The sequence below is a fragment of the Drosophila obscura genome, unplaced genomic scaffold (assembly GCF_018151105.1).
Source record: "Drosophila obscura isolate BZ-5 IFL unplaced genomic scaffold, ASM1815110v1 contig_4, whole genome shotgun sequence".
NCBI lineage: Eukaryota > Metazoa > Arthropoda > Insecta > Diptera > Drosophilidae > Drosophila > Drosophila obscura.
In genome coordinates this window covers 1556018-1570627 of record NW_024542828.1, presented here as the reverse complement: position 1 = coordinate 1570627, position 14610 = coordinate 1556018, and the positions used below count along the sequence as shown (strand labels likewise).

Below are 14610 nucleotides of genomic sequence, written 5' to 3'. Positions count from 1 at the left end.
ACGTGTTTTACGCGCCAAAAGTACAATATAATAGAATCGTGAAAAAGCCAACCATATAATACGTATTACAGTTGATCTATACAGTTTGATGTGTGCCCAAGTTAATGAAGCGGAAATGCAAATCAACAAGAGAGAAATAACTTGTATGTATTTATATGCGATGTACAACGTACATCCAACCACAGGCCTTGGGTCGGGGCCATGCCAATTGTTCACTTACCGGGTCGGGTCTCTGCCTCTGCGTACGATTAAAAAAAACCGTCAACGTTGCTGCTGATGATGATGATGATGGTGATTGCATATACATATGTACATATAATCGTAGTTCTTATATAGTATGACCTGGCTGTGGATCCATTGTTCCATACGCCTGACATTTCAACGAGGGAATCAACAATCAAACAAACAAATGCGTAAACGCCGTCAGAGGTCCGAGGCGAAGGTTTTCTCGGATGCGATGCTGCGCTTTTGTTTGTTTTGAGAACGGGCCTCCTCCTTCTCGACCTTTTGCCATGGAGAGTTCTGCCAAACCAACAATGAAAGAATGGTAATATGGCTGAAAATTGAGTCGGATGAGAGAGGGAGCTTGTTTGCCATTAGTTTCAGTTCATTGGGTTCTAATGCGGTTCTCGATTTATTGATAGTCCCTGAAGTTGTTTAATCGTTTATTATTATTTAACATTAAGCATCTCAGTACTTGGAAGAATCGTGTTTTTCGTGTAAAGCCATTGGGACATAAAATATATGTTTCTGGAATAGACTTCAGCCACGCCCACATAGGCGTAATGTAAAATGTGAAAATTTATGGTTGGCTTTTGTCACTAGTGTGGTGATGGTCGATGCTGTGTTCTGGTTTAAGTGTGCGCTGTGTGTCGCTCGTGTGGAACCGCAATGGATCCCTTAGATGGTGGACTTGTTGCGGTACTCCTGTATATGGCGTTCCTGTGCCTCACGCCGCTGCTTGCCCTCTGCGAAGGCGGTCATCGGATGCCTCTGTCCAGACTTTGGCTTGGGCTTGGCACGGAAGCGCTGCTTGCGCACGTAGAGGGGTCGCCGCTGGTTCACCCACCAGGCGAAGTCCGGCACTATTAAAACCATAGACTTAACCACGGCCTGGCGGCGCTTGATGTGGTCCCGTCGCTCCAGCCACTTGCGGCCGTACTCCCACCCGAGGATGTAGCTCATGCAGGGCGGCTCCTCGTCGCGCTGCTGCTCAATGGGATCCGGCCGAACAGTCGCTGGGAGAATGGCTCCGATGTGATCCTTGGCGACAATGGGATTCGAACGCTTCCAAATACCCTCCTTAAGCATTTTTGCAAACGAAATTTGTTGTGTTTCTGTTTTTCAGTTTAATTTGTTTGATGTGGACTGTATGTTGTCTGGCTGTTGAATGATTTTGGATGGGATTCGATTTACTTGATAAAAGCCAGATCGAAGACTACTTGGTTGGGACTCTAAAGGATGTGAAGTACAAGATACTTCGTTTTATCTATCCCTGTATGTATCTTTCTATTTGGTTCTAAAATTCAATGAGAAATTATGAAAATTACACCAGAAACTTGAAAAATGGGATTTCAACGCATTATCAAGTAATGTTACAATTTATTCAATACAGCTGGGAAACCTCTCACCAACTCCAAAGCAAAGTTCAAAGCCTAACTCTTTTGCCCAAGCCCCACGCCCACGCCCACCACTCCCACTCCAGCTACATACAATACTCGTAATAATTTTAATTAAATGCATCAAGACCCATTGGCCATAACAAAGGCACCAAACACGCGAACGGCGGAGAGACAGGGCATGGAAATGAATCCCGAAATGAGTTGCAAACAAATTACGCCGCAGAAATGGGCTCCCAGCGGTGACAAATTACAAGGAAACAACGGCAGAGAGCGATGCCAGCGATGAGAAATGATGACAGCGCACAACGGTAACCGTCAGACAGAGATGGAGAGAAGCACAGAGCGCAGCGCACTGAGAGAATGGGAGTGTGAGAGCGAGCAGGCCAGGCGCACAAAGGGCTGCCAGAGGCTGCCAGAGGAAAAAGGAAAGCTGCGAAAAATTTGCACAGCATTAGATCATGCTGGGACCATGCTGCACGAGGTTATTGTACACTATGGTTACATTCAGTAAACTTTGATTGCATAATTGTGAATGGCAAAAGTACGCTGCGATACGTGGAACTGGTAGGAAAACCAGCTGGTGCCAGGGCCAGTGATAGTGCCATAGCCACTTCCGCTGTGATGTATTCTTGCACCTTTTGGCACGCGTTGTGCCACTTTATGGAGCCCCACACAGCCAACTGTTCCACTTCCGCCGCTTTCCTCGTGTCACAAACAGCCTCAGACCTTCAGTCCATACTTGACCTATGAGCAGGAACGCCCCCGCTGACTGGACGGACTGTGCCCTCATGCCGTGCTTTTCACATCCCTGGCATCTTCTTTTGGTCGAGTCTTTTTGGTTTATTTGGGTTTTACGCTCGGATTAACATCTGTTTGCATTTTGTCCTGTTTTATTTGGTGTCGGATTGAACAAATGGGCGATTTGTTTTCTATCCCATTTCGGGCTCTCAGAGAGCTATTAGCAAAATGTTTTAGGGTTTACAGTTTGGCATTTTCCACGCCATAGTTTGGTTTGGTTTGGTTTTGGTTTTATGGCTGCTAACTCAATTAGCAGTTGGGAATTACAGTCGAGAATAATCATCACTCCAGCCTTAATTTTCCAATCAAGTGTGACGTTTTGATTCCATTCCAGATCGAAATCTCTATTCCGAAGAAAAGGTAGATGGAAAAAGATACATTTATTTTGTTACCATGCCAGTCTACCCAATATTTGGTCGCCCGAAGCTCTACCGGCCGATAGACTCGAACAAAAACCTTCCCGGGCATAAATCCTTCACGCCCTCCTACGAGAAGGACGAAACATCAATGCGTCTCCTGTTGTCCTGGCACTACGGTCGCCAATGGCTGGAGGAGTCCAAGCAGTTTCATGAGAAGATAGCGGTCAAGGAGCGTTCTTTTATAAAGCCCGACATCAAGGGCTGGGTGCTGAAGCGCATGACCCTCAACACGCGTCGTGCCAATAATTTAGAAACTAAAACCAAGCCCAGATGGGGATAACCATAATGCAAAGAGAAAAAAGGAATTGTACAATCAAAGCCATTTAGCTATTATTATTTAGTTACCTAATTGATTCGTGTTCATTTCTTGATTCTAAATAAATTTATATTCATTGCTGGAGTTTCCCTTTTTAGTGTTTATTATTAATTATTCTTCCCGCACTTTCCATTTTCGTGTATCGGATTCCCCTACCAGTTCCTATGTGATAGGCCCCCCACAAAGTAAACTCTTTCGAAATAACTTTCCACTCACTTCATTGCCAACTGAGGCATATCCCCCTCAGTTGGGTCTACAATAAAAACCACTTCAGAAAACTAATTTTTGAGCATTAGAAAGGGCTGCGACGGCCCTATGTGTACCCCCTGCCCCAGACCTATTGTGATCCGGCATGACTTTGCTTTCAAAACATATTTGTAACGGCGAAAAGCCGACACAACAAAGCACAAGACCAAAAGATGGCAGAAATGCTCAAGTACACGCACTTCTAAACGCAATTACGTTTAGCTTTTGCCAAGGGGCTGGGGAGGAGCAGGCACATACACGCAGGCACAATTATATGTGCATGGATAACTGTATGTATACTCACCCATACTCGATCTTACGGAAGCAACAACAATCTCTATCGCCAACGGGCGAAACTTGAAACAGATTTTGTGCTCTCTTGACTTTACCCCTTCTCATGCTCAGACTTATTCATCCTCTCCCTACTCCTCTCTTTCTCTCTGTGTGCAACATTTCAGCACGTCGTCCCAGGTGAAAAATACGCATGCGTAGCGCAGCAAGAACCGAGCCAGAGAATGCATCATCATCCTCACCACACACTATTGCCGTCTCGCTTGGTCAACGCCATTGGGGGTTTGGCATTGAGCCTATGCACATATAGCCATCGCACTCACTCACTTTCGGTGGCACGCACTCTACTGACCTTTTGTATGGAGGGATTTTCGCCTTTATTAGTTTGTCTAATTGCTTTTCGCAACTATTATTACGGCATTTGCTGTTGTTGCTGTTGTTGCCGTTGGTTTTTGTCCACACACAAAAAAAGTATCACAGATGTGTGAACCCCGCTCCGACCCCCCATGGGTACCCTTCGCTATTTGATTTGACTCTTCATACATGCGAGCAACATTCGCTTTTCGCTTTTCGCTTTTGGGTGTGCTTTGGTTACCATGTTCCCATCTACGCTGTTCGGCTACTACTTTTATAATACTGTTTTTTAATAAATTCTGTTAAAGAAGGCGTGAAATTTTTTTTTTTTGGCCTGTTTCAGCATTTCCGTTTCGTGCGAGGCCCCCTGTCGCTTTGTGGGTGGGGCAGGGGTAAAGGGTCAAGGGGGACTGGGACAAGGGGAAAGTGTTTTTCATTAAATTTTAAACACAATGTTATTTAATTTGGTTTATGTTGGTTGATGGATGAGCAGCTGTCTTCGATGACAAATTTTGGTTGCATATTTTCAGGGGTGCTCGAAAGGAGTTTCCTTGGTAACAAAGGTATTTGGGTTATTTTATTGGTTCGTGATCTTTTCTTTTTCACATGTGATTCCTTTTCTGGCCTATGGAAACTAGAAAATATTTTCGGTTCTTGGGTTTCCGGTAAATTCACAAAAGAAAATGTGGGAGTGTTCGTTTGTGGTGTCCTTTGATAAGAAGTAGGGTTGGAAACGCAGATTTATAGATACATAAAGTTGTAATGGATTTCTATTTGTTGAATTTGTAAATTGGCCTACAGCTCAACTTTCAATGATAGTTTTTTATTCATAATCTAATTCATTTGAAAACATTAAGCAACTAAACTAAGGGAAAATCTCCAGACCTATCCCAACCAGATATTGTTCTATTGTTCTGCCTCCTGATGCATGGCCTGCTCTGTGGCTGGAACCACAGCAGCTATGGCTCCCACAACTCCTTGAGATGAGAAACACTTTGGCTGGCCTTTGGCCATATATATCCCTCGTTTTTTATGCCCATTCGTTCCTTTTGCGTTATGTTATTTATCATTCGACTGTGTAATTTTTCATTCGGCAAACTTTCAGTACCACACGCACCTTCGTACGAGTGCCAAGGAGGAGGCTTGCAGACGACCCATCTGCTCTGGGGCAAACGAAATATTTTGCTTTGCTTCTTGACATTTATTTCTCTCACACAAAGCGAAGCAAAGAGAGGGGAGCGAGTAGAAAGAGAGAAGAGAAAAATGCGAAGAAAAACAATAAAAAGTGTAGCAGCCAACAACAATCAACGTGCGATATTATTAATTTTACTTTATTTGTGGCGCATTCCTTGCGGGCGCCCAGGAACAGCAGAAGGACCAACAGCAAAAAAAGAAGCAAACCAGAACCAAAGTCACGCTCATCCCATACCAAACCAAACCAAACCAAACAGAAACGACATGTGGATGTGAAGGAGGCGGACGAGCTGGAGAAGTTTTGGCCACCTTTGCGTGTCCATTGGCTATAATTCAAACTGCATTGGGAGAACCTCAGAGCTCAGACCGCTGCACGTTGAAATAAATATAAATGTCAAAACTGAGTGGAGTATTTCAGGGCGAGCTCACACATACACAGGGGAACGTGCACATATGTATGTATATGATGTATACTATATGAATGTGTATATGGAATATATCATCAATCGCTGCACTCTGGTTCCGAGCTCGAGTTACAAATGAATCATCGGGAGGTTGGAGATGCGTGAGAAATCAGGCGTTTCATTTGGCAAATTGTTGAAAATAACAGGGAGAAAGGTATTGAGTATTGTAGAAAAAACTTAAATAATAACTTGGAAGAGAAATAAAAATAAATCTAAGCAATATTTCTGCAAGATAGTCGTATCTTCGTTAGTATTTCTTACATTTAAATCTGATGCCATGCTCATCGTTGATCGGACAAAAACCATTTCAGTAATTAATGCAGATCTTCGAGTAAAACCATCTCTACCTCTTGAAACAATCAATCTTTGGGCATTACATGAGATCATTTATAGTCTTCTTTACCTATTTTGTTTTAGTTTTTAACAATGTTTGATTCTAGCAAACAACAAAATCTGTTCCCCTTAACCCAATGAAAATAACTCATTTGGCGGAGTCAAACGGCGCTATGTGGCGCCGACTATCATAAATAATAAAAACACCCAGCCGATGCCAGAAAAAAACCTAACTCAAACATTGATTTTTATTAATGACAAAAAAAGGCAGCTTTTTTTTTGAGTTGCATTAAAAATGTATTACCAAAAAAAGTCGAAAAAAGAAATGCATTAATTCATTCATAAGACGAGAAGTTGAGCAAAGCACTTGACCAGTTTTTGGTTCCAGTATGTGTCGCTTTTTTTTCGGGAGGTGGACTCCAACTTCAAACGGCGATTTTTATCGTTTTGTCTCCATGGAGATGTTGAAAATTTTAAGCGCCATCATTTATTATGTAGGGCTCGTTATTGTTGTTGCATTTATGCACAAATTTATGTGATTTTTATGCGTAGACACAATTATAAAAGTCGCTTATAGTCGAGGATCCCAACAAACCAAAACCAAAACCCAAAAAAAAAATTAAAGAAAAATACGAACCAAAAACCAACCCATGTCCAGCGATCTTCAGGCTTCATTTGTTGGCCACTCTCTGGTCTCGACTTCCAGTGGTTCGAGATGGAGTAGGAGTAGGAGTTGGAGTCAGAGTTGGAGTTGGAGCCGGCGCTCCAGCTACACCTCACATTGTCATAAATTATAAAATTTTATGCGTAAATTAATGACAACGTTTTTTTCATCGTTTTGTTCGTTGGTTTGCTTGGTGGGTATTTTCTCATTCGTTGGAGCTGAAGTAAGAAATTCCCTAGGTGGAGAATGGGTATACATGGCTGGGACTAGACGGGGATTCAGTGGGGATTAGGAAGAGATTCAGAGGGAAGAGGATTATAAATGGATTAGTTTATTTCTGAATGTTTCAATAATGTACAAATATGTAAAGGAGATCTGAAGAGATCTGCATGTTAAGAAGTGTACCTAAGTAAGTAAAGAATAAATCGAATGGATGTCATTCTTTTCTAAGATGGTACTACTTTTTTCTTATTCTATTTTATGGTTTATTTTAATCATAGATTCCTTCTCTACGAAGAGACTGTCATTGGCCGATTAAATCTTTTCTCTTGTCAAAACCTATACTCATCAGAGTATCCACTATTCGTAGTAATCCACATCCATAAATCACCTTCTCATTTTTTAATCACTTTTTTTTGTGGTGTTTCCAATTTTTGTCATGTCTTTAGTCAGATTAAGTGCTATGGTCAACTGAATTAGTTGCATGAGGGTTAAGTCTCACAAAAGAAGGGGAAATTCTTGAGCTCGGGATCAACATGGTTTCAATATAAATAGACCGTGGCCATAAGAATATTAATGATGTGAGAAATGGGAAAATTTATGCAGAAGTCATGGAAGAAAATGTTGGCATAATTAACTGTAAGTGGCCACAGCCTAATCAAATGCTTTCCAAGGCACAATTTTCTCATTTCTCTGGCAACAGCAAGCCTCATCGCCAGAGCAACCTCAAAAAAACCGCAAAAAGAGGCAAAATAATCGGGGCCAGGGCACAGCAAATGCAATCAACTTGAAATGAACAATTGCTTTTGATTAAACAAAAGTAGCAGTGAGACAATTCCCCCCGTCACTGGATCTCCCTTTCTCTATCCCGTGGCATATCAACAAAATAAAATCAAATAAATTAGTCGAAATGAGGGTGGCCCCTGATTGTGTTCGAGGGGGGGATACGTACAACCGCAAAGTGCGCAAAAAAGTTCATTGAGGGACTGTCTCTCTGGTACATAAAAAGATAGCTGAGGTTTCAAATACCCTACATGGGGTTTGATATTAAATTAAGTTATTAATTATTAAATTACATACATTAATAAATAAATTTAATTAAATTAATAAATTAAATTATTATTATTAAATTAATTATTAATTAAAGTACTCCAGTTCTAGATACCATTATTCATGCTATTACATTTATTCAACCAAAAGAACCCACACAAATCCCAATTCCCTACAATTTTCATATTCATAATTCCCTTTATTGCCCCCCAAAGGGGGGGGGGGGGGGGGGGGGGGGAGGGGGTAAAAAAAATTAAAAAAAGGAGGGGAGGGGAAAAAGGGAAAAAAAAAAAAAGGCCCCCCCAGCACATCATCAGCTTTGGCCACTTAATCATCAGAGCTACCCGAAAAAGAATAATCATGCAAAATTTGCCATGCTCTATAAGTCTTTCCCGGCAGTCGCCCAAACCCATCCGCAGCATTTACATACATAAGACTCAGAGGGAGCTAAGCTACAGGGAGGAGGAGGAGCAGGGGGAGGCAGCTAACCATTATCCCTTGTAAAGGCACGAGGCAAAAGCTTCGACTATGGCTTCGGTTGGGAGGCTTGCATGACGTCTTGTAATACGTCAATGACGACGGGTTGTCTAATAGATTGTTTATTTCTTATTTCTTCTTTTTTTGTTTTGTTTTTGTTTTTTTGTTGTACTTTTTTGATGAATTAAAGCAATTTGCCATATAACATAGTGTTCATAGTGTTCATAGTCCATATCTATATATAGTTTCTGCTGCATCTTCACTGGGAAGTTGGAACCGAAACGGAGACTGCGGGCCATAAATTTTCACACGAAGGTGTCGCATTACAGCGAGCCTCAAGAGTTGCCCGAAAAACTGTAGGAGAAGCGGGGAATGGAGAATGAAGAATTGGAACCGGAACCTCCCCACCCTGTCACAGCTACATACTTCTCTCTCTCTCAGTCACACTCAGGTAATTTGTCGCCTTATCTTGTCAACATTTTATTTTTAATGGGCCCTCAAATGGGTGTTTTGAGTGCGAGAGAGGGAGTTATGTGGGTAGCAATTATCCGATAACAAGGTTGTAATTAGATAAAGTGGGAAAGGCAGAACCAATGAAACGGAGCAGTTATTATGTAATTATGTATGTAGATAAAAGGGGCAGGGAAAGGCAGCAACGATCATGTCTGATCATGCTTAATAAAGCTACTAAATGCTTGAGGAACTGTCCGCCTCCGTTTAGCGCTTTCAATTTGCTGACCACAGCCGCAGCCTCCGCGCACATCAATCATGGACCCGGGCCTGTGCCTATGGGCGTATCTGTGGCCCTTTCGCTGATTAATTAAGTTTAAAAAATTGCCTACCATTTAACAACGGACCAAGCAAAACCCTCTACGATCCTGGCCTCTGCTCCTTTCGGGCAAATTAATTAACAGCCATCACTTCTCGCCCAAAGTCAAGAAGAAGGTCTCGGTCTCGGTCTCCCGTTCTCCGACTGACTGACGACTGCCACTTTATGAAAAATTTGTGTTTTTGTTGAGGTTCGGGCCACCATTTATCAGAAGATGTGTAAAACAAACACCTGTTCAACATTGCATTTTTATTGTGTGGGGAGAGAGTGTTTCGGAGGCGTAACGTCATTTGGTATTGTTTGTTTAATTGTTGTTGGCATTTCGAGGGATACTCTTTTTGAGGTTTGGACTAGCTTCATATTTGTAATCGTTAGATATAACATAGTTCCCTGGAATTGTATAGAATGGGATTCAGAAATGGATCATTAGTAGGGTTTCGGTTTGGAATTATAGAAAACAGAGCCAGCCGTGGATTGATTGTAAAGAGAAGCTACAAGCTAGCTAGCTATCCTCGTATTTATTAAATAAAGATATAATACTATACAATAAATATAATACTTATAATAATAAAACTCGAGAGCACTTCGCTTAAATCATTTAGACTTTTATTATTTTACTTAATCATTGTTATTAATGTTTAAGTTCCAATACATCCAGAGAGCCCATCAATCAGCAATTAACGATATCGATATATCGCATTACACCTACCCCTCACATCACTCCTCTCCATGACCAAACCACCTCATAAATTAATAATAAAATCGCATAATCATATTGTGTCATATGTCTAATCATTATATTATCGGGGCACACAATATAATTGCCCCAGCCACAAGTGGCACAAAGCTATTAGCAGGGGAGGGTGTGGGCGTTTGAGTGTGAGAGTGGGAGTGGGAGAGGGTAAGGGCATATGGCACTTGAATGATTTTTATTGTTTCAGACAACATAAACAGCATCAAGGAAACACTGAACAAACCCCAAAAATTGCCCTTTTTGGCTTTGGCTTTTCTCTCGGGGCCAAGAGAGAGAGGCTAGGACACCCACCCACTTAAGTGCCCAAAAGAACAACAATTTATATATATGTAAGAGTATAGACGAACGAGAGTGAACAGGGTGCAAATCCACCCTCAATGGGGGCCCCACAGCAACGAGTAAAATGGCAATGAATCGAAATTGATACACCCCCAAAATTTTAACGCCGCATTGAGGGAATCCACAGGGGATCCCACGACGACAGGAACCACGAAGGCAGCGCATATCCTGTCGTGTGGCTGCCGAGCATCAGGACGAAGCAAACACGAGAAACTCCTTGCAGCCTGGCAATTGGTTGATTCAGATCCAGAGAACTTCTGGGGTTGGGGCTGAGTGGAGACTGAGTGGACTCCCCGCCTGGCTCCAGGCGTCAGCATCATCATTGGCGACATTTAAGCAGGCCCATAGCCGGCTCCCAGAGCTTAATTCAATCAATTCTATTAAGGACTGAGACACGGTCCTGCGACTGGGCCAGTGCGTCATCATCGCCCTGATCCAATTTGGCTCCACGGGAAATTTAATTACCCTCGGCCCTGGCTGTAGTCGTTGCCGTTGGCGTGACGACAAAGTCCTTTTTAAAATCCAATAAAGTGTCGTACAATTAAGTGACACGGATATCCTGCCGAGCCCGGCCGAGCCTGGCCGAGGATGGGGGCCTGCCCAACGGTGTCTCTGTTTGAGTTTGTGCTTTGTCTCTGGCCTTCCCTTTGACGTTCAGCCTTTTTTTCCTGCGGCTGTGGCAGTGTTTGATCTGTTTGTTTTTCAGCTTCTGTCGCATTATTGGAACTCAATTAGTTGGAATGTTGTTGTTTCAGTCAGGGAGATTTAAGACTGTATGTACATATTTGGGAGATGTCAACCCTTGTATGGGGTGTAGTCAGGGCGATCCTCAAAGCAATTGGAATGGAGTTTATGACTTTTGGGGATACTGAAGGTTTGAGGCTTTAAATGTGTTTTGGGATATCTGGAATCTGGAATGTAACCAGTAAATTCGATTCTGCTAGCAGCTGTTTTCTTACAATTCGTCCTTGTCCTTCCACTTGTGAGGACAATCTTCGGCCTCATTAGCCTTGCTCCTCGACTTGGCCTTTTCCACCATTCAGCCATTCAGCTGGCACTTCAGACCGCTCTCAAGGAGTCAACAACTTGAGGAACTGTAACTCCTTTTCTTTCGTTTGGCGAAGGGCAAACACTCGAGCGGAAAGTGTTAAAGGCAGCCACTTGAGAGACTGTCCAGGGCAAGTAGAAAAGCCTAACGACTTCCACTTGAACACTTTTCAATGAAAATCCACCACAAGAAATGTGCAACCGAATGCGCATTTGCAACTAACAACAACAAAAAAAGCTGCCAAAAAAAAGACCCAAGACCCGGCCAAATAATTACCGACTAAGGGAAAAGGAATATAATGGCAAGAAGTCGGTACCTCCAGAGGCAGGAAGTTGTCAAATGGAGCGTGAGAAAGTTTCTGGCGCGCTTTTTATTTTATGAACATAACGGAGGAGGAGGAGGAGGAGGGATCTTGATTTGGACTCTGGAAGTCGAAAGTCAAAACGGCAACGAAAATAATTGCACACCTTCCTCGTTCTTCCCAAGAAGTAGGAGTTTCTAGATCTCGAATCGACTCAGGGGAGAGCCCCAGAGCAACCCAATGCGACCCCCATTATAGAGCCCGGCCAATTGTCCAACATCCGGGAATATCAGATTTCCATTTCGCGCATTTAAAGTCAAGTAAATGTCAGCATCTTTGTGACTCTCTGAATGTCCCTTGGTCGTTCCACCGACGATAATTGTACCCTCCGGTATGGGACCGACAACGACAACGACAGCGACCCTCCCAACCCATCCATTCCGTCCAATATTTCCATCGCCTTTCCCTTCGTAATTGTTCACTCAGTCGACACGCCCCTGGACAAGGCGTGGAGGGGAGTGGAGTGCTCGACTCTATTGTTACGGCCATCGTCTTCGAGAGAACTTCATCGCTTTGGTCCTTGTTCTTTTGCTCAGCCCCTTACACTAATGAGGGTCCTCGGCAGCTTCTTCTCCTGCCATTGACACATTTCTATTCGGCTTGTTCGCTTTTGTATTTTATCAAATATTGCCCGAACTTCAGGCAAGCCAAGATGTTGAGCATTTTCAAAAGCGCATAAATATTTATGCAATGAAGCAAAAACTACTAAAAGTTTCCTGAATTACGACACACAAAGGGTTGAAGATCGAACAGGCAGATCGTCGAGTTATGAATTTAGGCAACTTTTGGGGGTTGCCATGGAAAGAATGAAAGGATTTCATTAGAAGTCTTGCTTGAATACATTAATACCAGAATACTTTCTGGTAACAAATATTTGTATTAAAATGTTCACAAAAACTGCTGCTATAGTCGAAAAATAATCAACATAGGACATAATGTAAAAGCTGTTTGCTCCAAAATAATTTACATCGAAAATATAAAAAGAAAATTTCTCTTTAAGAAGACACCTTTCCAAATGGTTTTCCTTGCACTGACAGTTGAAGTATCCTTGTCAAGTGCTTCCCCTGTTTGCCCGGCCAATTTCATGGAACATTTCAATCTCTGGCTGCCATTCGAAATTGATACCCGAACCAATCATCATTCATGGCTCAGAGAGAAAACTGCTGACCTCATCACACCTACAGTACAACTTACTTCGGGTACGGCCCAGGTAGTTAGGGCCAACTGTGTTGTCGAGTAGCGATAAATCAATTTAATCCTATTTTAAAATCAAACAAAAACAGGACTCTCTAAGTCCTTGTGCACACGCCCATCCAAAAACAGAGACAGAGGGCGGACAGCGGGCCCAAACAGGTCGAATGTTTAGCAAGTGCCGTTAAAACTTAATTAGTTGGATTTTCGAGAGGACAGCAACAGCAACAGGGACGGGTTGTGGGTCCAGGTCCAGGTCCAGGTCAAGACCCAGGCAGTCACTCCGTCGGTTTTAGCCTCCTACTGCGTGTGCCGCAGGATAAACGCCCCGGTGCGACCTTCGCTCGCTCCTTTCTGGGTTCCGTTCCGTCTCTCCTTCGACTACTACAAGGCTTCGACTTATAAGGCTGCTTGTCAACAATTTCACGTGTTTACACTTGCCGCTGTTTGTGGTTGATCTCGGGCTCTTGGGCTCGGTTTCGGTTTCGGTTCGTTTGGGATCCGTTTTCTGCCGCTATCTCAAAGGGTTCATCTTCGGGCGTCGCCTAGAGACGAATTTAATTTTATTTTATTGATTACAAATTATGTCTCGAGACAAGACAACAGCAATAATAACACGACAGCAACACAAAAACGGAAAAAAATATCAATATCAGTTAATCTGTCTAACAATTTTATTAGCCAGGAACGTTCGATGGTTCTTTGGGTCTTTGTCGTTCCTTTGGCAATATACTCTTGAAAATTGTGGGGTTCCTCTTAGTATAGATGTTGTGTGCTAAGGATTTGAGCCAATTTTAAAATATGTGCAATATTTGAACAGGTTCTTACGGTATGTAAAATTCCGGCTGAATTGGTTAATATATTAAAAAAGTCCTTAAGATATTAGCTCTAAATAGTTGAATAAGGTGCATGATTATTCAAACCCCCTTTGTAAAAAATATGGTATTTTCTGGCTCAGTTTCTCTTTGATTTTTCTACTTTTCGAAAGGGCATTCAAGTTTCGCCTTAGACCCATAAGGAAATTCCTTGGGCTGTCAGGCCTGCAGCCCTTCGATTAATTCTCCATTTTGTGGCCCAATGGTCTGGTGCCTGCCTCGTCTGGGGATCCGTGGATCCGTATCGTTTTGGCTTAGTTAACAATTATTAATTGATCGTAACATTTATCATAACCCTTTTGGGACTTCGGGAATATGTAAATTTACCTTTTGACATTTTGTTTGTCGTGGGCTCGGGAGAACTTTTTCCGACCATCATTTGATATACGAAAAGAGATAGCTTTTGGTCTTTAGCCGACAGAACCAGATCTTCTGGTAGATTATCTGATATGGGAGATGGGAAATCTGAGATAACTCAAGGGAAAAACTGAAGCTTCAGCGGCGGAAATGAAAGCTGGAAAATGCTGGAAAACTATTCAAGCAAATCAATATTCGGAGAGACAACTTTTGGATCTGTCAGCAGGGCAGAACGATGGTCCTGGCCCACTCCATTCAAAGCCCTGTCAAAAGTTGAAATGAGCTGGACCATTTGTGAAGAATTTCATTTGTTGTTTGTCGTTTGTCGTTTGGGTCGGTCCGTGTCAAAGGTCGGTCCTTTTATTTCCTTTCCTGGGATTCCTGGGCAACATCCCGCAGGGCGAGCCTG

At 42.6% G+C, this 14610-nt stretch overlaps 2 protein-coding genes across 2 annotated transcripts; one reads left to right on the top strand and one right to left on the bottom strand.

Moving 5' to 3' along the window:
• Positions 1-634: 634 nt before the first annotated feature.
• LOC111068388 lies at positions 635-1410 on the bottom strand. The gene has a single exon (XM_022357838.2). It carries the CDS (start codon positions 1309-1311, stop codon positions 901-903), a length of 411 nt encoding a protein of 136 aa, XP_022213530.2. The 5' UTR covers positions 1312-1410; the 3' UTR covers positions 635-900.
• A 1285-nt stretch (positions 1411-2695) lies between these two features.
• Positions 2696-3254, top strand: LOC111068381. Its single transcript, XM_022357830.2, has one exon. It carries the CDS (start codon positions 2814-2816, stop codon positions 3117-3119), a length of 306 nt encoding a protein of 101 aa, XP_022213522.1. The 5' UTR covers positions 2696-2813; the 3' UTR covers positions 3120-3254.
• The last annotated feature ends 11356 nt before the right edge of the window (positions 3255-14610 follow it).